This window comes from Poecile atricapillus, chromosome 1, assembly GCF_030490865.1.
Source record: "Poecile atricapillus isolate bPoeAtr1 chromosome 1, bPoeAtr1.hap1, whole genome shotgun sequence".
Taxonomy (NCBI): domain Eukaryota; kingdom Metazoa; phylum Chordata; class Aves; order Passeriformes; family Paridae; genus Poecile; species Poecile atricapillus.
The window spans coordinates 44,279,093-44,306,459 of NC_081249.1; the positions used below are offsets into that span (position 1 = coordinate 44,279,093).

At 39.7% G+C, this 27,367-nt stretch overlaps 1 protein-coding gene across 1 annotated transcript; it reads right to left on the bottom strand.

Annotated features, from left to right (window-relative positions):
* Positions 1-6,639: 6,639 nt before the first annotated feature.
* SLITRK5 (SLIT and NTRK like family member 5) lies at positions 6,640-9,507 on the bottom strand. Its single transcript, XM_058858572.1, has one exon. It carries the CDS (start codon positions 9,505-9,507, stop codon positions 6,640-6,642), a length of 2,868 nt encoding a protein of 955 aa, XP_058714555.1.
* Between the last annotated feature and the right edge of the window lie 17,860 nt (positions 9,508-27,367).

Here is a 27,367-nt window from a genome sequence, read left to right on the forward strand (position 1 = left end):
TAGCATTTACCTCTTACATGCTCTATGAAGAACTTTTGTTTCATTCCAAGACTAAAAGCTCTCACAATTCACATGGAAATATTCTTACATTATAGTAAAGACAATTTTAATTAAAGAAATAAAAGTAGATATAAGTGTAGGTGTATATATATGTATATATGCAGACATATATATGTGCACATACACTTCATATATACATGCACACGTTTATTTTTTAAAGTACAGATGGTAAAAAAAATATGTATGGTTAAAATAATAATCTAGTTGTTAATTAAAGACTGTTTCCAAAATTCGAAAATTGGACTAGACTTCTACCTTTCAAGTTTGAAGAATTTAACTCAGTACTTTTGCTCTAAGCATTTTTGAATAAAATCGATATGACGTCTGGCAAATGCAATCTCATACTTTGTCCCCTCCCTCAAATATAAACATAAACTTTTTGCCACAGAATTGGTACAAAATTACCAAATATGTTAATAACCTAATTGTTCACAAAATCAGATATACTGTTGAAATCATCAGAAAAAAAATATTTTATTACATTAAATACTGAACTACACAATTATTATTCAACCTTTTATCTTATCCTAATCTGGACATTTTTGGAAGATCACCCAGAACCATTTCATGATATACAAATAGTAATCGTGTGTCCGGCCAGAAAAAAAAATAATTTTTGTTTGACATGGCCTATAGTTTTCTGTAAAATTTAAAAACACGGTAAATATAAGCCTGCAAAATTGCAGTAGTTGCATCTTCCATGGCAAAAACACCACAAAGGGAACAATTTTTATCAATAAGTATTGAATCTAATTCCAGGTTTCGGGACCGAGTCCACAGAATTAAATAGAGGTATGCTGTCTATTCATATGATCCATCATTCTGAAGAGCCACATGTATGTCTGTGGATGTAAACTGTACTTCCATATAATCAGGGGTCCAAGATAAACTTTACAGTGCCATTTTACATCAGTGTTCAGTTAATTTGTCAGCAGATTGGAAATCCATGTGATTCATTTTGGAGGTACATAGAAGAACTACTAATGTTTATCATTACTGTATTCAAATTTTTCACTGTACAAAACAGAAATACTAAGAGAATGGCTTATTTCAATGACAAAATGCCAGACTCACAAGAGCAAGGTAAATGATTTGCAAGTTCCTCAAGTCAAAGGAATCCAGTTGTGTACTTACACAACTAGAAGCAAAATGTAGCCCATTAGCTGTAAGTTAAATAGTTAATTTGAGAACCATTCAATTACAAACTTCATTACACTTTATATCTTTGTATATTCAATTAACTAGATGCCTCTTGTTCCTAGAACCTAAATGTGCCTTTTTTTCTGTCCTATCTCTGCTCTGTTCAGTGTTTTAAGAATAAACAATTATTCTAAAGCATAACTGTGCTTAGCATTTCTGGAGTATCATCATACTGCTAGATATCCTGAAATGTAGCTGAATAATGACCAGAAAAAAAAAAATGCAAAGACCTATAATATTAGGATACTATTTCTATATAAATGGACAAATACAAATATGTAAGACAGTATTGCAGGACTGTAAGGAGATCTGTGTGCTCTCTTTTCAGCAAAACACATTGCAAAGCTTCTTAGAAGGGTTGGGAAAAACAAATAGCGTGGCTGCCCCATTCAGAGTGCTGCTATCCTGCCCACTTCTCTCACAGAAATGCCTCACTTGTTTACTCCTCCATCCTCCTGTCACTCCTTAGCTTGAGGTCCTACATTTTCCAGGGAAAGTGGATGCTGCAGAATAGAGGTACAAGCTCCCTACAATCAAATAATCAATAGAAATGTGACGACTGTTTGAAGGATGACAGCTATGGAATTGTGTCTGCCATTCACTCTCTCATCTCTCCCAATTTTTCTTGTTTAATGCCAGTAGTGCCAATAGAATTCTCAGTTCTGCATAAGACAGCAAAAGATTTCAGCCTCCTCCTCTGGTTTGGAGACGCTGTAATTCAGTATGCCAGTCTTTAACCTAATGAAAGGCTATTCAGGTTCCCTGGAGACACTGAGCAATATAAAGAACCTGCCCTCTAAAAATGAAGGAGCTCTTGTTTACCCTGTCCTTCAGGATGTAGTGCCTTAATGGACTCTGCCCCCTGAGAGGGAACCATATGCATTAAACAGACTCTTAAGTTTCTGTAAGAAACAACATGCTGGTCAGACATTTTAGCTCCAGCTAAACAGAGATCTAAACAACCTACAAAAGCAGGATCTTGCCTTCACATTTTCTAACAACCACAATTAGCTATTCCTGTCTTTACAGATATATCTTCGATATTGTGTTTACTGTGAGTCATAAGTTCATTTTTAGGCTCTTCTACCAATTTCAAAAATTACTTTAATAATTAAATTATTATGTGATATGAAGAAAGATACCACTATATTTGTTTTGCTAAAAAGAATACCCTGAAGAAATACCTGTAAGCATTATAAAAAAATTAAAACATAAGAAAATGTTTAGAAATTAAATTCTGCAGTACGCAGTATCAACTGAACATGCTTTCACAACCTTAAGTGACCATTAAAATACTGGATGGTAAAGATACATGTATTAAAAAAAAAAAAAAAGGCGTGAGAATGTGGGCTCCAGAACTACCGAGGTGGAAGCTGTATTTTTGTCACTTTTAACTGATGAGAGGACTGACAGAACATCTGGTGTTTCAAACAGTGTGTAGGAATGTCTAGAAATTACAGGCTATATCTTCTGGGATTAACCACTTTAAATTCAGCTCATTTTGTTATAAATTAGAGTAAAATATGAAAGAAGGGAAGGGAAGGGAAGGGAAGGGAAGGGAAGGGAAGGGAAGGGAAGGGAAGGGAAGGGAAGGGAAGGGAAGGGAAGGGAAGGGAAGGGAAGGGAAGGGAAGGGAAGGGAAGGGAAGGGAAGGGAAGGGAAGGGAAGGGAAGGGAAGGGAAGGGAAGGGAAGGGAAGGGAAGGGAAGGGAAGGGAAGGGAAGGGAAGGGAAGGGAAGGGAAGGGAAGGGAAGGGAAGGGAAGGGAAGGGAAGGGAAGGGAAGGGAAGGGAAGGGAAGGGAAGGGGTTTCCTTTATGTTTTTTTTCAAATAATTACATTGAGAAACCAGGATTCTCTTCTACTTTTTTTTTGTTCATCACAGAATTTCATGCATTTATGCACCTTTGAAATGAAATGTGAGGCCACACGAGTGATTCAGTAAGCTCAACATTACTTGTCAACCCCCCCCCAAAAAAACCCACAACAAAAAAAAAAAAGGGACTATAACCAATCTGATAACCCACTAAAAATAATATTCAGAATTCTCAAAATAGGGTGAGTTTTTCTTCAAACAAATTATTTTATCTCTTATCATCTTTTTGAATCAGAGGCATACGTCCCTTTGCCAATTTCTATTCCTATCTACTTTTTCTTGCAATAATTATTCACAGATGATATATCATTTTAGCCACTGAGTGGGAACTCCTACTTCCATTGAAGTCTTCATTCACAAATAACCCTTTCAGGTATGTTTCAGGATGATTACTGACTAAAGAATATTGTTTTTGATTCTGTATTCTTTTTCAAGGATTTATCTTCAGGAATGCACTTTCTGTAGGTAATTGATGTCAATTAATCTTTTTCTCCAGTAACGAAAGCGATAACATGTTTTTTTATACTGAAGGTGAGTTGTCAAAAAGATTTAAATTAATTGTTCTGGTTGTAGTGTAGACCATTAGAAAAATCCTTCATTAGCAGTTATTAAATGCATGTAGAACACATGGAAGCAGCAGTACTACCGACCTCAGAAATGGCAGCGTCAGGATGCAAACATAAACAGAATGTCAAGGGATTTCTTTCAGCTATTTCTTACAAATCCAAGCAATTCCTGCTCATGTACTCATTTGCGGATGCTGCCTCTTTGTGGCAGAATGCCATGCGCAATGTACCTTTCACAATAAGGACCTCATCCTATGTTTGTACTGACACCTATGCAAACTCATAAACATGAGGTTAGAACCACACAGGAAAGATATATATATACACATGAAGAGACACAAAGTTTGCAGGAGCTTCTCCTTTCTGAGCTAGCCTTTCTCTGGCAAAGTCAGTGAGGCTGAAAATTTTCTTACTTATACCCATTTAACAACAGCATGCCTCTACTGAGCTTAAATGGAAGAACCAGGCCACTGGTTTCAGCAATAGTTATAAAGGCAGAGATTCAAAGTTAGGGCTGGAAAACTGCACCTCAGGCAGCCACACACACATCTCTCACTGGTGTCAATGGGAAGCCTGCAGGAGATGGAGAGCAGTGAACAGAATAGCCATTTGTTACGTCTCTTGTGACAAAAGAACACTTCTCAACTTTGCATTTCAAACTGAAATAACACTCTGCTTACTAAACTGTCCAAGCTAAATACAGTCATGCTTGTTTCTTTTTTCTTTTTTTTTTTTTGCTTTTGCTCAGTGTAGGTGGCATAGAGGGAAGAACACATGCCAAGAAAACATTTTTCTTGAATTCCAACAGCCCAGTTATACAGCTTTGTTTTTGTAGAAAGTGACAGATTGTACATGGGTAGGAAAAGCAGAATAGAACAGAGCCCTTTTGCAATAAAAGATGTACCAGTGAGCAACTCTGGAAACAATATTAAATATAACCTAATGAAGAAAGAAAACACTTGTGAAATATCACTTACCCTGTTCCATATATTAAAGAACACCCCAGTAAGGAAACAAAATATCCTATTCAATATGTTGTTGAAACACATATCATTGTGTTGCTTTCTGACCCATGTTATATATCCTGGTAATTACCACATGTCATGTTTCAAAAACAGAGAACACATTATGTTTGTCTAAAAATGTTAGATCTTTTTGATAAGCCTTAATTGCTAGTAAAGAGAATCCAACGTACAAACGGATTATTTTGGCCAGAAATTTTAAAGTTCAGATACTCATTACTTCAGGATGTTACATTTGAAATATTTACCAAGTGTTTATTCAGAAACTATTAAAAAATCACATGTGCTGGGATACATATGAGACATGAGTTGTCCCATCTTACAGTGATGCTGTGTTTATGAATATCCTTCCCATTGCCTGCTGCCCAAAGGGGTAAAGACATTTTATAGATTTGTACAGTCCATCATTTGGTCTTTCAGGATGCCAGTAAACATGTGGATCTGTACAAGTGCAATTGTACTCGACTAAACAATCATAAACTGGCTACAACAGTTGCAAAATCATTATATTTTGGTTAACTAATACAATTTTTTTTTAAAAAAAAAGAAAAAAATGAAACCAACAAATCAAAAATGAAACTTTTTTTACTGATAAAATGAATGCCTTCTACATGTCCCTCACTAGTTTGCCCAACCAGACTCCTGAGCAGGAGGTTGTTAAAAGATACATTTTTTCAATAGAGAAAGATGATTTTTTTTCCTTTTGTGATCAGATTTTATGTCTCAGATTGTCTGTTAGGATTTGGTCATAACTGGCATTATCTATAGAGATTAAAAAGGTCCTTCTGATACTATATCAGATTTGGGAAAAAAGCTCTCACTGTAGTGCAATACTTTAAAGCAATCCACAGACTTTGGACCCCAGCCCGGGGAAAAAAAAAAATAAACACTTAAACATCCCAGTATTTTTACTTATAAGAAGAATTCTGCATCCTCTGTCTTAATTGTTTTGACTTTTGACTAACTTTGCTCAACGAGTGAGTCTCCAGAACCACACACATTGGTAAAGTTGTTCATGTGCTTAAGTGCCTGCAGGATGAAGGCCTAAGCTGGGACTTCTTTGACAAATAGAGATACTCAAGTGAGTTAAAAATTTGCAAGATTAGGCCCTAAAATAGTGAAGGAAAGAGAAATGCTAATGTGCATATAAAAATAGGTGCTACAATAAAATATTTTTTTTTATATTTCATCAATAAGTTATTTTCACTAACCAGTTATGGATCATATATCTCTGCACTCTTTAATGATTTGTCCACATCTACAGTGATCCCTTTAAAGATCATAATATATTTTTTTTTTTTTAATTCAAAAGTCCAGAAAGTATACAAACACATCCTTAAAAAAAGGAAACCTTGTATTAAAGTCGGGGTGTGCTAATCTCTCCATAAAAGCCATTTAGACTCACCCATGGCTAAAAGGGGAAAATGTGCGCCGTACTCTTCAACCAGAGAGAAAACTAAAAATAATGTCTTTAAAAGAAAAGGAAAAAAAAAAAGGAAAAAAAAAAAAAAAAAAAACCACGACCTGAATGTGACCTGACAGGAAACCATGAAACCTCCTGCCACCTTCCCCAAACACACATGGACGCCCACACAATGCCAGTGTTGTGCCCATTTTACACAATAGGTGGTTTCCGACTTCCAAACGCAGTAACAGAGAAAAAAAAACCAAAACCAAACCAAACTGAACAGCACACCCTTTCAGAATCATTCCCCGAAGCTGAAAAGTCCTGTGCCAAGGCACTTCACCCTACAATAAAATGAATTAAAGGGGGAAAAAGAGGAGTGGGGCGAGGTGTGTGTGTGTAGGGAGGTCAGCATTTACGTTTCTTTGTTTTGCGTGTGGTTGTTAAATACAAATACTCTAGAGAAGGAGCTGCTGAGACTGGCGAGGGGACGGGGGACGGGGGGGCTGTTTCTCAGAACTGGCTGAATGTGGTCTGTTTTTCCAGCACTTCGAGGTAGTCCGGCTCTGCGTTTAGTTTTGCTTTTAGCTCCAGATACTCGTTCCTGTTGGGCTCTACATAGACAGTACTCGGGGGGCTGTAGAGCACCGTCTCCCGGAGCCTGGCGTCCCCCGGCCCCGGGTGCAAGTACTGGTGGGCACGCCTAAGGTCATAGTTGGGGGAGTAGGTGTAGGCGGCGGGGAGCTTGGGGTAGTCGGGGAGGGTGGAGCCGGGTGTACCCAGCGTGGAGGGGGAGTGTTTGTCGGGCTCCAAAATGCCCCTGTAAAAGCGATCGGCGTCTTGCACCGGCGAGAGCAGCTCCTCCCGCGGCTCGATGGTGCTCACGCTGTACGCGGGGCTGCGCGCCGGCGCATCCTCCCCGCCGGGCGCCGGCGGCGGCGGGGGCGGCGGCGCGCCCCCCCCGGGTGGCAGGGGGTGGCTGCTGTAGGTGACCTTGAGCTCGTGAAGGTCTTTGTAATCCTCGCCCGAGTTGCCTTCCCGGGAGCGGTAGATGGGGTTTTTGCACATGTGGCCCAGGGGGTGCGGGATGTACTCGTAGACGTGGCCGGCGGGGGTCTTCACCTTGGGCAGCGCAGCGCCCCCACCGCCGCCGCTGCCGCCGCCGCGGTGGGGCGGGTGCTGCTGGAGGTGGGGGTGGTGGTGGTGGCCGCCGCCGCTGTAGACGCTGTACTGCATGTTGAAGGAGCTCACGTCGGAGTTGTTGGCGCTGGCGTGGTCCCCCTGGCCCTTCTTGCGCCGCTTCATCACCAGGACGAAGAGCCCCGCCGCCACGAAGACGGACATGATGAAGACGAGCAGCAGGCTGAGGATCAGCACCGAGAGCGGCACCGAGGAGCTGCCGCCGCCGGCGCCGCCCGCGGGCGCGGAGCCGCCCGCCGCCGCCGTGCCATTGAGGCGCACCGTGGAGGAGGAGGGGGTGGTCCTGGCTGGCAGCTGGCCCGGGGACGGCGTGGGCGTGGAGACGACGATGTCCGAGTAGTCGGGGCACAGCAGCTCCGCCCGGACGGCCCGCATGTCGCTCTGGGCAAACTTCTTAGGGGACTCGCAGATAACCTGGTCCACCAGGACACCGGTGTTGAGCTGTTCCAGCCACAGCTTCATGCCCACCACGTCGCAGGTGCAGTCCCAGGGGTTCTCGTGCAGGTCGATCTGCAGCAGGGATTTCAGCTGGTCCAACACCCCGCTCACTGGCAGGTAGGAGAAGTGGTTGCTCCGCAGGCTCAGCCTGTAGAGAGACAGACCAGAAAAAATGTTCCCTGGCAAAGACCTCAGCAGATTGTTGTTCAAAAACAAGAGCTGAAGGTTGGGGACAGATTCAAAGGTGCCTGCCTCTATCTCCCGGATGACGTTGTACTGCAGGAAGAGGTACTGCAGGCTTTGCAGCCCATAGAACAGCTCTGGGCTCAGACGCTCGATCCGGTTCCCATTCAGGTACAGCCTTCGCAAATTAGTTAAATCCCCAAAAGCCCGGTCCTGAATGACCGAGATGCGATTATTGCCCAGATGCAGCAAATCCAGCCCAGTGGCATCCACAAAATCTGCCCTGCGTACCAGCGCAATGTAGTTTTCCGTCAAATACATCTTCTTAGGATTATAGGGTTTGGGCTGCAGTTCAGAAATGCTCTCAATCTTCCTCTCCTGACAATTGACATTGAGGCCCAGGTCAGAAATCTGCAAGTTGCAAGTGCAGGCAGTGGGGCACTCCAAAGGCACCGGGGATTTGGTCTGGTAGGCAATGCTGGGGCCATAGTTGCTGTATCCCAGGTCTTTTGAGGGCAGGCGGGAGGTGGGGCGCACCCTTGTCTTGTTGGGTTGGCGGGTCCCTTTGGGGGGCTTCAAGGGAGATTTGTAAACAGCTGAAGAAGAAGTGGCCACGGAGTTGACTGAGGCCGGGGTAGTGTGGAAATACCCTGTAGTGCTCAGTGGTGTCTGAGGTCTCATTTCATAATCAGAGATGAGCCTCCTGGGGCAGAGCTCCTGCTTAGAGACTTCATCCAAGTCTCGACCATGTAAGCGGAAAGGGGTCTCACAAACCACATCTCCCACCAGAGCAGAGTATGAGATACTGTCCAGCCAATCCTTTAGAGCAATCAACTCACAGGAGCAATTCCAGGGGTTTTCCTCCAGCTGCAGCTCCACCACTTTATCCATGTGCTGCAGAAGGCCCACATAGGGCAACAGCTTCAGCCGGTTACCCCTCAGGTCCAGGTGAGTTAAGGGCACAAAACGGAAAAGGTTGTTGGGCAAACTGGAGAGGAGGTTATCATTGAGAATCAGCACCTGCAACAAATGCAGTTTGCTGAAGGCATTAGGTTCAATGACGCTAATATAATTATAATCGACCTGTAGGTATTCCAAACTCTCTAGCCCAAGGAAAGTGTCATCCCGTAAAAGTTCCAGCTTGTTATTGTTCAAGTGCAGCCTCCTTAAACCTCTCAGACCATGAAAGGCCCCAGTTTCGATGTCTTGTATGTCATTGCTCCCCAGATGCAAAATTGAAGCCCCCGTGTAATTGACAAACTGGTTTGGGTACAGCCTGTTCAAAAGGTTCCCAGACAACAAGAGGTGGTAAACGGGGAACCTTGGTGGACTGATCTCAAAAAGGCTGATGATCCCTCTGTTTTCACAGCTCACTGTTAAGATGCTGTCCTTCTCCTCACAAGGACACGCATTATCACAGATTTCCCCATAATACTCGATGCTTTCTGCCCAGGAAAGGACTAGTGATGTTAAAGCAAATGCGATCGTCTGCAGCATCCAGATATGCATTTTTTTGTTGAGGTCCTGTTCCAAAGTTACTGTAGAGCAGCAAGCATACATTTTACTTCCTGTAAGGATAAGAAGAAAAAAAAAAAAAAATAGCATAATAGGGTAGCCCCATAACATTTGAAATGGAAACAAAGTTTATATATGTCTTCAGTGGGGTAGAGAATAGATTGTTCACCTATCAAAAAATCCCCCCCTCCTGTCACTTCTAATTCTCATACTTTTGGAAACTGTCTGACATGCCTTGATTAAAGGGTTGATAGGCAGCTCCTTGCGAGTCAAATGCCTTCAGTGTCTAAAAAGGTGAGGTCACAGTAGGAATTGTTCTGATTCTGTTAGTGTGGGGTGAATTTCAATGCTTCTCTGGATTTCCTTTTCACAACCAGCCCCATAAATATACATAAAATGGCTGTCAGTTCAGTTTCACGTTTCTAATTTAAGAGAAAAGAAACACCATTTTACAAGGTTTCCCACCTCCCCTATTCCCCAGCTCCCTCTTCCCTTCAGAACCTCCCTGCTGAACCAGTGCACCAAGGTCTTCCCCTCCTTTTACCTTGATTTTTAACCGGTGGTGGAAATACCATGGTAGGAATCCAAAGAAAAATGCTCAGTGCTGAAAATGGCATCTTAATTCAACAGAGGGAATACTGACACATTCTCCACATCACACATTTCTTAAAACTCTTTTATGTTGGTGGTTTTTTTCCTAGCTATACATTTACAAAGCACACACCCACCCACACAGACATGCACACAAGCGCACACACATGCACACACGCGCGCACCCCCAGATGACTTTTGTGCAGGAATTCTTCTGTAATGAGATTAAGTACATTAACCTCCTACTTCAGTGCACTTAACAGCTCTCTTCAATTACTGAAATTTTGTATCTTTACAAAAGCAAATAATATATAACAGATATTTGATCCCCTCCCAAGTTATACACAATGTAACAGAGCTCATTTCAAGCACAAGTCTTCTCTCTCTCTCACACACACACACATACACACACTCACACACACACACACACACACACACACACACACACACACACACACACACATACACATACTCTCTGAAGAAATGTTTTATCCACTCACCCAAAATTTGTGAAAAACGTAAAACATGCAGGTCATCTTCGGAGTCTCATCCATATCTGACATAGCGCTTATTCCCAATGTTCTGCAAAACTAGCCTGGTAGAAGTGGAGAGATCTAAATAGGTCTCATGAAAATATCTCATTGCCAACACTCCAAACATCAGAGTCACTGATTATAAGCAGCGATGGCTGTCAGTGCTCTTCATCCTTTATGGGAGAAAACACCCAGGCTGATTAAAAGCCAAGGAGGGTAGAAGGGAAACCCTACCATTGACCTACGTCAGTAATTTAATGCCCGAATTCCACCTAGCTGGAAACAAATCCATTCCTTTTTTGCCATCTTTCTGACTCCTCGTGGCTTTCTTCTACTTCTGCTCATCTAAAAGCAGTATGAATAGGGAAAATAAATGCATTTTGTGTGTCGGTAGGGGAAGACCAATAAATCATCAGGCTTAAATGCTGGGATCTTGGAGCAGGCTTGCATTTTCTATCGTCCACCTCAGAGCTCCAATCCTCATGACACAACTCTGGTTTGGAAGAACGCATCCTAAAAAACGAGAAGTCTCAGTACTGCAAGACATCTCCTGTGGCATCAGGTTCAAGGCTGCAAAACTAGCACTTGCAGCAAAGGCAATCATGCAGCAAGAAATCGGAAGTCTCCGTGAATCTCTCTCTAATTCTGACCAGACGTCAACTGGATCGGAATTACTCAAAGCAAAAAGGCTTCACTGCATAAAGGCAGCAGAAATCTTACTCAAAGGCATGCATCTAGCATATTTTTTTCTCAGCTCGATCAGATCCATTCATCCATTAACCAACAGTTCTTCGGAGAAGAAAAAAAAACCCACAATGACAACCTATTGAAAACCTGCCCGGTCAGTGTTAAACTCCCAGACATTTTACAACTTTAATTCAATTATGGTTACCAAAGGAGGCAAATACAATTTTCCCTCCCTCTCCCTTTCCCTTTCCCTTTCCCCTTTCTCTGACAAGAAAAAAAAAAAAGAAAAAAAAGGCGGGGGATGGGAGGTAAAGAAAATAAAGTTGTAGCTGGCTATATGCAAGGTTGCAATCCCGCCCTGGAAACCCCTCTGTGATGACTGTGTGCTGCTGTTCTCCAGCTCCCTACAGAGGTTCAGATTGGGGGGGGCGGGGGGTGGGGGCGACGTGGGGGGAGGGGAGAAAAGGAAAGGGGTTGCATCGGGATTTTTCTTGCGTGTGTGTGGGGTTTTTTTTTTTTGCTTTTTTTTTTTCCCCGAAGAGTTCAACCCTTAGATTACCGCACTGCATATCCAGCTGGAAGCAGCTTTCAGTACCGCCGACAGCAGCGGCGAGCGAGCAGCCCCAGCCGGACACTGCCACCCAACTGAGCAGCACCCCGAGTTGGGAGAGATGGCTTTCGGGGGAGGGGGGCAAACGGCGGGGAACTGGGGGTGGAAAGCAACAGCAAGGAAAGACCCGGCGGGGAAGGGGCGGGGAACGAGGAAGGGAGGAAGAAAGGAGGAAAAGAGAGCGAGAGAAAAGTCAACCCCGGTACTTACTTCGCCCGAAATCTCCAGGGCCCAAGCATGGTGGCAGCCCATGAAGATGCCGACCCGCTGCGCGGGCGCTGCGCGGAGCCGCCGGGGCGGCGGAGGCGAGGATGGCAGCGCCGGGGAGCTCGGTGCGGAGCGCGCACGGGCACCCCCCGCACGCAGGCGGCGCCGAGGCACAGCGCGCGCTCAGGGGCGCGCACACGCGCGGGCACACGCGCCGCACACTCACACTCACACGCGCGCGCCCGCGCGCGCCCGGGCAGCCGCGGGGGCGCGCCCGCCACGCACGCGCGCTGTGGCGCGCGCCCGCACGGCGGGGGCGGGGGCGGCCGGCGGAGCGCCGCGCTGTGCCCGCGCCGCCGAGCGCAGCGGGGAGGCGGAGGGAGGGGAGCGAGGGCGGGGCGGCGGCGCCGAGCGGGTGCGGGAGGGGGGGGGGGGGCGCGGAGGGGGGCGGGAGCGCAGGGGTCGCGGGGGAGGGCCGCGCTGCGGGGCGGGTGTCCCCGGGTGACGGCGCGGCGGCGGCAGCAGCCGGCCCCGGGGGGCGTCGCGAAGCCCGCCCGTACGGGCACCCGGCGCACGGGCACACGCAGGCACACACATGCCGATACGAGCTCGGCGCGCCCGCCCCGCCGCTCCTCCGCCCCGCGCATCCCGCGGCTGCGCTCGCACTTTCACCGGCACCGGCCAACTTTCCCCGCGCTCCGCCACCGCTCTGGACGCCGCCGCCGCTCCCCGCACACCTCGGGCCGAGGTCCGCAGCCGCCCCGTCCTCTCCCGCAGCGCTCGCTGGCCGCGGCCGGGCGGCGCGGAGCGGAGCAGCGGCGAGGGCGCGGGGGGAGCCGGTGGCCACAGCTCGCCGTGCGGGAGCCTCCGCTGCGTTCGCGGAGACCGCGGGGAATTGGGTGGTCGTGGTGAAACAAAGTCTCGGGTTTTGCTACGCTCATCCTCCGACATCGGGGGCGCGGGCGTGTGTCGGAGCCGTTCAGCTTCACTTTTCTCCGCTGCCCACCCCAGCCGCGGGTCGCGGGGGGAGCCGGGGCACGGATGCAACAGCATCATCGAGGAGACTCTGTGGCAGCCCCTCGTGCCCGCCGGGCCGCTCCCCGCGGCAGCGCCGGGGCCCGCGGAGTCGGCCGCGCTCCCGAGCGCTCCCGGCGGCCGCGGACTCCCGCGGGGCGCGGTGCGGCGCCTCCCGCCGCCGCCAGGTGGCAGCGCAGGGCGGCGGATGGGCCGCGAGGGGCGCCCGCGGGCGCTGCCCCCGGCTCGGGCAGAGCGGCAGGAGCGGCCGCGGAGGAGGCGGGCGCGGTCCCTTTGGTCCCGGCGGGATAGCCGCTGTTATTAGATGTGCATGCGGACCACAGAGCGGTTTTCGGTGCCGAGGCTGGCTGTAGCTCCGGGGATGGTTTTTTTTTCCGATTACATTTCGGCTTTTGTTTTCGGCTAAATTGCGTGTTTGGCTGCTCTAAAAAAAAAAAAAAAAAAAAAAAAAAAAATTTGGAAAGAAGGTGATGTGATTCCATACGTGCAAAGATGTGCACGTGTTTGCATTTGTGTGTTAATGTGCTGTCTAGATTGTAGTATGTAAATCTAATAGGTGTTACGCACACAGGAACACATGGAACACACCCCATGTACACAGCACAGAGGTTGGAATCCAGCTTTAACTCAAAGGTAATGCCAGATGTATTTGTCCCTCTGTTTTTCCTGTATGAATGTAAGTACTGAACAGTACTCTGTCTATGTGATTTCTGAACATCTGTATCTTCAGCAGACCTCTGTTAACTCATATCTTAACATCTCAACATGCTAAACCCCAAAGTTATTCTTAAAAAATCATCTTTTTTGTAATGTTCAGCCTTCACTTAAAAGCATATTCATCTTCTCTGCCAACATAAAAGGAGTGTGACTCAAATCTTGTTTCCCTAGGCCTGAAGTAAGCAAGGTCTGGTATTTGGACTGAAGACAAATTTCTTATATGGACCAGGTAATTTCCCTGACCTTGTAGAAGCTCTTGGAAATCTTCTCAGTGGGATAGAGAACTTACTTTATTCTTAAAGGATGACTTTCCTGCATCGACGCAAACCCAGTTAATTCAGTGGAATGCCTTTAGATTGTGTTCCAAGGTGCTACTCTCAGTCATGAAAAAATACCAAACCACACTCCATACACTTTTTTCCCCCCTACATACACTCTTTTAAGCTTTTCTAATATACAACATGGAATTTGTAATAGTGCAACAAAAAAAAAAAAATCACAGATTCTAAACAGAGATGTCTTACAGGACTTTCTTATGGCCTCACTATTTTTGAAAAATATCTTTCTTTTGAATTAATAATCCTGCATTTTGAATATATGGGATTCTACGCATATATGCTTGCATTTTTTAGGCCTGTCATATTTATAGCCTCTGCCTGTGTTTCTATGCTATTTTTCTCTCTGACACAGAAAATTAGACACACATAAATACTTTTTTATTCATAACAGAGAAAGATATTTTACATAACCTTGTCAGCAAGGCTGAGCTTAACTCCTTCTTGAAACTGTTTTGAAGAAGTTGACATTTCATAAGTCTGAAATCGTGTTAAAAGCTATCATGTTAAAGTCAACATTGTAGATATATTTCAGTTTAATTTTTCTGATTGTACTAGTGAGATATTAAAAAGCATAATAAGTAGAAAGTCTGATTTAATAAAATCTTACTTCCAAGTTGTTAGACTGCTAGATGGTTTTAGTTGTGTCTGGGAGATTTAAATAGTTATTAGTGTAGAACTATCATGCTGTTTTTCCATTCATTCTTATTCTTAGTCCAGAAGTATTTCTGGCAGTGAAAAGTTATATCTGAATATTTGAACTAGAACTGTCATTTTAAACCAAAGCAAAAACATCAGGCAGTAATAATACTAATTGATACTAAGTTTGTGAAAAATATTTATTTTTTTTATTATAGTGTTGCCTCTTGTTAATTTATTTTTCACCTACCTTTCATTAAACTGGAAAATACTAAACTCCTTTAAACTGAAATACTCAAGAGGAAAGATGGAAATAATGTGTATAATCCTCATATGGAATACAAGTAGAGGGACCTGAGTAAGGATGGAGCAAGAGTAAAGATAGTTCAACAAAAGCATATGAGGCATACATGCATTATATGTAGAGGTTGTAAGTGTTCATGTCTACCCTCTTTCTATAGTACTTCATACTTTTATATGTATATATTTATATATATATTTATAACATTGTCACCTGTCATGGAATCAGACACGGCAAAACAGGAATTTGGGGGTAGCAAAGTTGTTGAGTGAAATATATTGGAATGGAAGGATAGACACTCTTTATGAAAGACAGAAAGTGTTGAAATAATTTCATGTTAATAATGCCATAAAACATGTTAAGGAGTGAAGACTGTTAACAATAGTGCAATAAAAATGTTAAATTTGAGGGTGAAGATGAGGTAGTGTCCACTTGAATGAAAATCATTGAGCAAAAGGTAGGAAAAATACTTAACAGGGATGCAATCTATTATGAATCTGCTGGTACAGATTTGAGCTGGAAAATAATGGACACAAATATGGGGGGAGAATAAAGGTAAAGCTGAGATTGTGTGATCATGCAGATTTGTGGGATTTCTAATGGGCAAGCATTAGCAAAAATTCAGCCAATGTTGCTGGGGATGATATGAATTTGAACATAATAGAGGATAGGCTCTTTTATGGAACAAATACTGAACAAGCAAGAGAAAAGGATAATTCAGATGAAATTTTAGTAAATTATAGCATCTGCAGGATAAACTAATGATAGAAAATAATCTTAAATATAATGATTTCAAGCTTTTCTACTTCATGTGAAGTTTCAAGACAGAAGAATGTGAAGGATCTGTAACTGGAGGCCAGTATTTCAGAAAGACAAACTGAGAAATAAAAACTTCAGTGAGTACTGAAAGAAGAATTCAGATAAGACAGATGCTATAGACAGAGCAAGTGTTATTAAATTTTTATTGTGAAGGAGGAGAGAAACAAAATAGCCCATCTAAACTGGAATGGAAACGAATCCCCAGAAGGTAAAAGCCTTAAGTAAATTATTAAGAGTAAGCACAAAACCTAAACAGAATGAAAAAGATATATTGATTAGAAAGAAGAAATCTGCATCAATAATTAGAAGGCATAAAACCAAACTGAGAATAATCAGAAACTTTGTTAAGCCAGAACTTGCACAGAAACCTGAAATAAAGTAAAAAATTCTTAAGCAATGTTAATAAAATGAGAACTTAATGAGTGGGATGGTTGTTAAAGGATGGGGTGGACGTTAAGAATAAAGTAAGCCAAGACTAGAGAGGTACCAGAAAAGTTGCCTCTGTTTCTGGTAAGAACATATGTAAATTTTGATATGTAGTGAAAGCAGGAATAGGGTAAGAGAAATCACGTCCTCAGTCTATCACAGCACAAGCATTTGGTCCAGCAGTTTTATGTCCTAGAATACTGAAAGGATCAGCTCCTTTGTAATACCCATAGCACTGATTTAAGTGTGTAAGGTAAGTGGCATCTGGACAGAAGTTTTAGACAAAATTAGAGGTCTTTCTGAGAAACAGATGTGTTGAGATACATATATGTGCATATGTAGATATAGATAGATATAGATATAGATATTGATAGATACATATATGTGCATATATATATAGAGATATAGATATAGATATAGATATATAGATAGAGATATAGATAGATATATTGATAGATACATATATGTGCATACATATATATATATATATATATACTGTGTAAATATTTTACAATTTTAGTCTTATTGTCTATATTTTAACATACCAGTATTTCTAAATTCAATTCATGTATATCTGTATATTGCTTTGGTCTAGGCTGATAGAAATAGTATAAAATTGAATAATGCATTCTGAAACCTCATGAATGGAAACTTTTGCTATAAACTGGGAAGATCCAAGTCTATAAAAGAATTCCAGAAATTTAAAGCTAGTAGTCAGTCAGAAAGGGGTTATTGGTTGCTATTATAAATGAAGTACTTATATAAAGGGAAAAGAAAAATGTGATTCTATGATGTATTAGGCAAGATGACATAATAGGTAAGAAGGCATTATTAGTATTGTAAAGGATGTGCTTTTTCATGTGTTCCTGGTGTATTATGCATGGTTCTAGTCATACATTCAAAGAAGATACTAAAATGAAGTTTAAAGATCAAGAAGAAACTATGGTAAATCAGGGCATGGAAAATGTGTCTACAGAAGAGAGATTCAAAAAATGAAAATGGAATGCATAGTCAAATAGATATTGAAAGGATATGTGAATCCTTACAAATGCATTTTTAGTTAAATGCTTGCAAAAAAAAAATACAACAACAAACAAAAACCAAAACAGAATGTATTTGAACTAAAGAGGGATGTTGGCATGCCATCAAATGCTAATATATTGATTATAAAACCTAGGAAAGGGTAGATGTTTACTGACTGTCTGAGACTGGAGAAGTCTTCCAAGCAGGTAACCAGGCCAACAAAGTTTTTTAAAATAGGACTTGAAAATAAAAATCTGTGTAATTAAATGGGACAGTTCCTGTTAGAAAAGAGACATTTGTGGCAAGCTGGAAAGGGGTTTTTGAAGAAGTTGGAATAGGTTTTTTCTACACTTATACTGTATCTCTTTTCTGCCTGAGGGCTTACTGCAGGCTCTCAGGTCAGGTAGGATGTTTTCTCCCTTTATTGTATAATTTAAATTCTGAGTTATGTTAATTTCTTTCTTTCTTTTGTTCTGCTTTGTATAGTGGGACATGTTGCAACTCCTAGAACATTCTGCAAAGAATTTCTAACATTTCCTTCTATTTGAGGGGGTCTCCACAGACCATTGGCAGTGCCCTTTTTTCTCTTCTTCCTCCCTTTTTCCTTTTTCCCCGAAGGAAGATTTGAGGGCTGACTCTTGTTCTTTACTGCAAATGAAAGGTCTCGAGTCAGTGGGTAGTATCATCTAGACTAAAAGTTCTGTAGATCTCTCTTTTTTTTTGTTGCTGTTTTTAACTAAATATTTAGTATATTGTACCTCTCAACTGGGAGGATGTAGAAATGTAGATAGTCCCTTTCAGCAATATGCTTCTGTTACTACTTATGAAAATCAAATTCAACTGAGTTCCATTATCTCAAAAATACCAGCTAAATTTTCAGACTATTCAGTAGGACACAGCATGGATTAAGTGGCATACTGCAAAAAATATCTCTGAAATTTCCTTAACTATTCTGTCATTATATATTAGTTCTGACTTTACATTTCTCTTATCTCCTTGCTACACTTAGAATTATCAAATAATTCAAATTATTTCATGTCAAATAAGTCTAATATAAGGTACCTAATCTGTCTATAATAACTGAAATAAAAGGATTCTGATTTCTTCTGGATCTGAACACTTCCTCTGGGATAGCTTCTTGGTTTTTCTGGTGGAAGTTGTAGAGTGGGAAAAGAGGTTTATTAATATCCTTGCATTCAGAAGTAACCTTAAGGTACAAATCTACTACACTATTCATTTCTTTCTGCTTCAATTTTCTTACACTAAGCAAAATAGATATAAGAGGAGAAACTCAGGGAATTACCAGGTGTTTTCTGCCTTAATGGTTAAAACATTCAATAGAAGGAGCAGGCTTTTCTACACCACATTAGTTAGCAGAAATTTGAATATGATCAGTATACTATCCCCCAAACAGAGAGACTGACCTGTCTCATCCTTGTTGACTTAGGGGATGTTAAGTATCCCATGATAATTTCTAATGAACTGTTCCTCACAAGCAACAAAAGCAGTGGAAGTCAGAAATTGAAAATCGGAGATTATGTATAAATTAGACTTTCAAGTGATTCAGTAGTAACAGCACTACTGTGTGAAATGTAATTTCTTATGTCTTTGAAAAAGATTGCTGCAGGAAATACAGCAAGAAATGTTGATCCTTGAGGCCCGTGAATGTACCCAGCAAGAACTTTGGCAGTCTTAATGGTTTCTGGATCTTGGCTCTGTAAATGATAGGTGAGACTATTTATTTGTTTGTTTGTTTGTTTGTTTGTTTGTAAAGTTCACCCTGAATAACTTTAAGTGGATACAGGTGCTTAGCTTTATGTTTTGCCATTTAAATAATTTTTTTTAATCTATTTGAACACTCAGTAATTAATACAATAAAAAGATAAATCTTTAATCTGACTTCAAGAAAATGAAGGTACTCCTACTCATTTCTACATCATATGTTTTAACACATATTTACAAAATATAACCATAATACATGAGTCAGTTTCAAATATTTATGTACGTACATTCACGGGCTGTTTCTTACCAGCTTTCTCCTTATTTAAAATAAATATGAAAATTTATTTACAAAGTGATAATCAGAAATCAATCTTTTATTTTATGATTCTACCCAAGAGGCACTGTAACTGTGTTATGATGTATTAAAGGAAAGTGAGGGATATTTTGTTTTCTTTTGTATTTTTAAGCAAGTAGAGTCGCTCCAGTAAAAGTGCAAAAGCCTCAGAGTGAACTGAATTTGCATGTTTTGGCTACTCGGCGTGACCTGAATTTCATACCACTGGTGGCTCCTCCAGGTCTTCCTAGAGGGGCGTTTTCATCAGTTTCTGCCGCTAGGTGTCCCTGTATGTGTGCGGGAAAATCCGCACGTCAGTTAATGGAAAGATTCGCTGAAGGGGGAGAAGAAATTGAGCCGGAGGAGTAGAAAAGATGATAGTAAACTTCCTTCACGATTTTGAGCTCTGTTTGACAACTGTCTTTAATATTACTGAAGGGAAAATATGAATGGATTAATGATTGTGCAGTTATATTTCAGAACAAACTTTTTTAAAAAGAAAAATGGATAATAATGTGCTCTTAGATCTTATATAGTCTTTTTGTAAGACTATCTATCTATCTATCTATCTATCTATCTATCTATCTAGTTCGATTGATAGGAAAAAGTCTTCTGAAAACATTTCAGTCTGCTTTATGTTTGGTAAATTTATTATAATTTTAAAAATATTCGTACCATTTGGTATAAAAAATGGGTTTTCACATAGTAAATGCAATTAATTATATATGTCAAAGAATGATGAAGAAATGTGTACTGTGATTAACTTCTCTGGAACATCTTGATAAATGGAATGTTTCAGGAATTAAGAGCCTTTGATGGATTGTGCAGCCCTCTAACCCTTAAAATTAATGTTTAAATAGATCACTAATAATGGAAAATAATGTGGTTTAGACCCCAATTCTTTTCATAATCAAGTGGCTATTAAATGTTATGCAAACATGCCTCTAGTGGGACAGTTGCTTAATCAAAGTCAGCAGCTATTATGACATGAAAGCTTTTAAAATTATTATTATTGCCTAATAATAATAATAACACTAACAAAAAAATAAAAGTAAAAATTAAGAGACATTTTCTTTCAGTTATAATAAATAGGATACTTGAACAGACACCTCAGAGTATTAAATAATCATTTTCTCTGTCATCAAAAGGCTGCATGTACAATGAGAGCAGAATTATACTGATATTGTCCAGAAAAAAGGGTTGTTGAGTAGTGTGTTCTCTTTTTCAAAATACAGACCTTTACTTAAAAGACAAGCAAGCAAAAAACAAGCATTCATCCTTCTCAATACCATTCAAAACATGACTTGAGAAAAGCTACTTTTCTGAACCCATAATTCCGAGCTTACTTCTTTTGAACTTGTAGAGAACAACAGCCCTTTTCAGAGATGTCAGCACTGTTAAACACTTTACTTCTGGACTTCTTTATCACACATAGTCTAAGAATTTGGAATTATGGAAAGAGGTTTTCTTTAAAGATATTTACTGTCAACATAATTTTGTTGGAATGTCTCTACTAGTTTAAAGGGAGTAATGGTCTTCATTTAAAATTTGAGCCATAGTCTTCTAATGCAAGAGTGAGTTGCAAGTCCACTGCACTGAAAACTTACGTATTGGTGAATACATTAATGAATCATAGCTTCATATTTTTCATTAAACTTGTGTACTTCAACACTGATATGATAATCTGATATTTGTTTTGGATTTGCACTTGCCTATTTTGAATTAAGTTAAATTTATGTATATCTCCTCAGTTGATAAGACTTTGACAGACCAAAAAAGCTATGAGACAAATTTATTAAAAAAATGAAAACATGTCTTTAAAGATACTGTAGTGGGTTCCCATAGTCTTCGTACCACAGGCTGGGATTAGGCTACTTTCAGTATCTATTGCTTACAACTTTTTTACCGTAGGCAATGGAAGGAGAAAAACTGGTGCTTTATCATTCAATATGAAGGAATAGAACATGAGATTTATGAGCAATGGATATTAAACGTTATTGTAGACAGCTGGAAAACACCAATAAGACTCTGTGTTGTATAATCACTAAAATAACTGAGTAATGCAAGTGTCTTATTGGTTTACCAATGAAGCTATGAGTTTCAATTAAAATTGTAGTGATATGTCTTAAAACCTCTATGTTGTGTATAGTCCCTATATAAAGCATGAAGATATCTTGCAAGACACTAAAGATACATTGTATTGCATAAAAAGAAAGTCATCATAACTATGTAATACACCTTAGTTAAGAATATCAAATTGCCCTGCAAGGATTGTTCATAGAATGCAAGCTCTACAAGTTATAATACACCAAGAACCTTCTCACACCCTTTGGTAAAGATCAGCATAGAGCTAGAATCTTCAGAGGAAGAAATTCTGAAGAGCAGGTTATGTCTGCATAAAGGTGGTGTGAAAGTTATGTCTTAATGTAATTTCAGCTCTAGATTTCTATACATATTCCTGTGGAACATAAACATCCTACAAAGCCTGAGTAGAAAGCCACATGGGATTTTACCATGTTTATTGCTCTTATGGTGGTACCCAGTAGCTGCAAACGGCATTCTCCACTAGACATATCTGATCAGGTAGCATCAATCCATAGTGCTGTTCTATAACCTGTGACTTAGAGAAAATAGTTTGGAGTGAGAATGTCAGTCTTATTGACATCCAGTGGTAACTGAATAGTGGGAAATTACTTAACTGTGCTTGGCTAGCTGTAAATTTGAAGCCACAGCAGAAAAAGCAGATGAAAGAGAGGTGACAGGGAATATTATCCTCAGTCTTTATTTCAGGAGTGGAAGGAAAGTGAGATCAGTTAACTGAAATGTTGCATATGGAATGTTGAATACCTTATTAAATTAATTGATTTCTCAGAGCTCCCTTTCAGTATCTCATCCAGAATATGAAACAGATTCCTAATATAGAAATGTGTTGGAAATATTTGATGTCCTTTTATGTCTTGCTTCAATCTTTTTTTTTTTTTTTTTTTTTTTCTTTAATGCAAATTCATGGCTGAAAATTGTGGCAACAGAGAATTTTATTAAGAGTATCAGTACCTAAATCATGAAGTCTACCTTGCCTAGGAGGAACTTTACCGTTTGAAGTCTATATAGGTTCTGCAAGCTTCAAGATTTGTTAAGAAGCTGTCTGCATTTACAAAATATTACCTACTTCTGAAATGCATCTATGCAGTACTAAGTTAAATAAAATTATATTAAATAATTCCCTCCACTTGAATAATATCCCAACTATTGTAGGAAAAGCAAGAAATATTTTCATAGCTTTATAAAATGAAATTCGCTTTTTAAAGGCAGATGAGTACTATGTTTTGAAATAGTCTTACTAGGCAGCCATGGTGCTAAATCAGGGCCAATTCATCTCAAATACTTTCCTATAGATAGTGATGTGAGATGGACGTCTCTCATGGATTATTCTAATTACCTGAAGTCTTCTCTAAATACATGTCTTTCTCTACTGATTGAGGGGATATAATGCATTAGCTTAGTGCCTGTTATCTAAAATCAAGGGGACTTAATACATAATTATTGTTATAATTATATTGGATGAATGGTCAGTCAATGTATAAAACTGGAGATACCTGAATATAACTATAAAGAGGTAAAAACATATTTAAACTTTATGTCATTTGTAGTCTTATTAACATAGATGTGGATTTCTGGGGAATACAGTGCTGCTAATAATGAGGTGGATATTGTATCAAAATTCAGACTTGCATTAGCAAATTTCTTTTAAAAACTTAATATTACAGGAAAAACCCCAAGTTCTCTTTCAAAAATTATTTCATATTGTTGCTAGCAAGTCCTCATGAAAATTTCTGTAGAACCAAGTTCAGTTTATCTATTTGTATCTGTAATAATATATATTTCCTGTTTGTTTTTCTGATAGATTGACATACATGAATATATGGATTATGGAACAGCTATCAGGATTGGTGTGATAACAGGCTTTTGTATCAGAAAGGGTTTTTGTCTATTTCCTTTTGTTGTTGTAAATTGATTAAAATCTCATGTACATGCCATAACAGGAAATCAATTTCCTTGCTTTGTGCTTACATTTTCATAAAATAGAAATTCCTGTTTATTTGACAAATTATATATTTAACGAAATGAGCAAATTAAATTTGTATTTTATTTCCTTTCATTACATATTTCTTTGTTCTCAGTGACATTTTTAACCACCACTTTTTTTGTTTGCATACACTTAGTAGAGCTCAGTGGTTAACATTCACACCCAAGATGAAATGGAATAAGTGTCTTTGTTATGCTGAAGGCAAAATATAAAAAAAATACAGAAAAATATTGTCGTCCCTTGCCTATGAAATTTGCAGATGTGACAGGATATTCCAAACAATAACTGTATGTGATTTATCAGTACCGACTGCTGACTGCAGTTTAATTTGCTGCACTAACACCCAAAATTCTACTGTAAAACATAGACCTTTTGTTTTGCATTCCTCCTTTTGACAAAAACTGATTTAATTGACTTGTGTGTCTCATGTGTTATCTTTATTCCAAATTCCTAGCTGGAAGAATGTAGCACAATCATGAAAAACCTTCTGACCCTTCTGGATATGACAAATATATAATCTCAAGCCATTCAACACATACTGCTGCTTACAGCATACTTTCTCAAATAAAGACTGTATTTCTGAATATAAAATACATTACTTATGTAGAGTAAAAAGTAATGAATCTTCTCACTTCATCAAAACAAACCAAACACAAAACACCTATTATCCAAATTATTTTATTTAAATTATTTAATATATAATTTAATTTTTCTTTTTTTGCAAGTAGGAATAAAATCTGCATGCCAGAAATATACCCTTATATATAATCTTATATAAGAAATAGCTCTCTCCTAATGCCATACAATTTTTCTTCATCCTTTGCACACCTGAAAAACTTATTTATTTCCTTGAATACTTGCCTTGAATACTCTTCCACTAAGGATAGGATAGGATTCTTTCAATTGTTTTCTTGAATGAAACTGTTAATTCAAGCTGCTAGTTTACAAACTGCCAAAGCTTTAAAGAGTTTGCTTAACCATCTGACATGTACATGAGATAAATTACCACCTAAGAAAATGCATCACGTGGTGCTTATTGTTGCCATTGTCATTTATCCCCTTTTTTTGCATAACTTCCAGTTGAAGTTTATTGATAACAACAGATTCAAAAGTCAGAGCTTCAGTGAACTCATATATTAAATAATATCTTGAGATGAACTTGTGGATAAATCCAGGAACTTGCATACTTAAAGGACTCTGAGGTGGACTTCAGATATCTCAGAATGTAAGTGAAGACAGTTCTGCTCAGAAGAGCTTTCTGTGACACCTAATCCCGAAGAGGCAAGAAGCTGTTCCAGTTCGAGATGAGCTGTTCTTACTGGAAAAATTCAAGTACAGCAAGTAGGTTCTGGAGCATAATTTAAAGGAGGCTTATCTGCTTTAGGCTGTCCCTGTACTTAATGGTAAACAGGTGTTAAAAGGCTCCTTAAGATCTGAATCATCCTCTCAAGAAAGCTGTTTCTTTCAGTTGACTATCCCTTTATCCCTCAGGGAAAGTAAGTATCTAAAATAATTTACAGGCTCATTTAGGGGCTGAAAGCTAGATGGGAAGAAGTCAGGTTCAGGAATCTATTTTTGGCTATGCCAGAACTCACTAAAAATGAGTAAGCATCCATGGTGCTAACCTCAGTTCTGGAAATTAAAAGCAGCTTACATGAAAGTTCTGCACTATTATGTTATATTCTTTAAAGGTAAGTAATAAAAAAAATTGAGTTTGAGATTGTGTCTGTGGGAAGTCTTTAATCACAAACCAGATGAATTAACAACTCTGAGGGACAAAAGATTCTGACACAGACAAAAATTATGTTTGACTGAGTCAGTCTGCTAAAAGAAATTTTTTTCTTAACCCATATCAAAATATTCCATAACGTATTATAATTCAGAACATGCCTGTTTAAGAGTTAATTAGCCTTACATTGCTCCTTCACATCTCCCAAAGGAAGTACAATGCACATGAGAAATTCACATTTGGTTGCTGAGAAGTTTTATACTTAAAAGCAGCTCTTGACTTCCAATCTCTTCATTGCTCTGCTGAGATTTTTCCCAGTGCTGTTTTTGACCTACTATAACTTTTCTGCAGTTTCTTTTTGGAGCATGGAGAATCAGAAACTGTCTTGTGTCAAATATTTAACTCTTTAGCCTGGGTGACATGCCGTATTCTCATGTACTACAGCCTAATATATACCACAGAAAGATCTTGTAAGAGGTCTTTTCTTGACTTGTCCTTCAAAATACATGGTCCAACCAGAAAATAATAGACATTATAATGCTTATACCAATTCAGAGAGTAAGGAATATCTCCTCTTGACAGCCTTAACATTAACGTATCATTACACCTAACATGTCCTGGTCTCATCTCTTTACATCTTAATCAGATAACAGCACTTACACTAATCCTGAGGAGGGTGTAAACACCTAATGTAAGGTGAGCTCTTTGCTTCTATCAGTTATAAAACTGATTATTGAAAAACTTAAAAACAACTGTTGTAAAAAGGCACTGACTTTGATAAAGGCCCACAGCATATTCAGTCTAAATGCTTTAATTTCATATCAAGAAATTTTGGCTTGGAGCACTGTAGGGTTTTTGTTTTGGTTTGGTTTTTTTCAGCATTCTGAAAACTGCTGACAGAATTTTTACTTTGTTTTTCTTGTTATTCTGTTGTTGCTAGTCTCTTGATTGTGGCATTATTCCAGTTTCTTTGTAAAACATCTAATAAGATTTGATTATCTCATGAATCATATATTTATTTTTTTAAATAAAACATATTTTCTATGCTTAATATCTTGTGGTTTATCTTTTTTTGGTTTTATTTTTATTTTTCTCCAGCTCTGTGATCTTGAGTTTCTCTGTAACTTGATACTAAATTACTGGGGTTACAAGTCATTAAAAACAGGGTATTTGTCTCATCTGTCACATATATCTCATTCAATTGATGAGTTCCAGGAAGAGTATACCACTCACATCATTCTAGTTTGTTGTAAAATGTGGTGAAACTACTCCTTTCACACAGAAGTTCAGTGATAAGAAATTATGACCTAGGAACTCCTAGGAACTTGATAACATGGTTATAATTGTCCCTTCAAATTGACAGGTTTCAAAATCACACTTTTTACTCAGAGAAAGCACTTTGTGTAGCAGGCTAGGCTTTTATATTCTATTAAAATATATATATATAAATATGTATATATTCTGTGGATCTACACATTTAATTGTTTTCCTCTCTTTCATTTGGCATTTTTCTATTTATAGTAGTCAGTTAATCCTTCAAATGATCTGAGCAGAATTAACTCAGAATTCCACTCCTGGAACACCTTTTTACTCTGAGTTTACTCTGAGTTTGGTTATATGGTAGTTCCACATGACCTTTTCAAACTCTAAACAAGAGCAGGGTTACTTTTTCAGTGATACAAGTTAACAATATAAAAATAGCTGTATGAAGTTGTGATGCTTTACATAGTGTTACGAAGAATGTTGGGACAGAGCCTTCACAGACTGACAACACTGATCAACAATATTATAGTTTCCTTTGGTGACTTTTTTACTGAAGACGTGAAATGACTCAAAACTGAAGGTAAATGCTTGCAGTTATATCTTCGGGTTAAAAAATGCATTTTGAAAGAACACAGGATTTGCAAATATCTTGAAAAGATAGTTTTGCAGTCAAGAGGAAAATCCTCTTTGGTTCTATCAAAATAGAGAGTGTAGATATTATTTCCTTTCCTTCCACTCCGCATGCCTGTCTTACATTTTCAGTTGAGAATAAGTGATCATAATTATCAGACTCTTGAATATTCTCATGTAAATAGGAACCAATCCCAGAGACTCTGAAGATTAATGT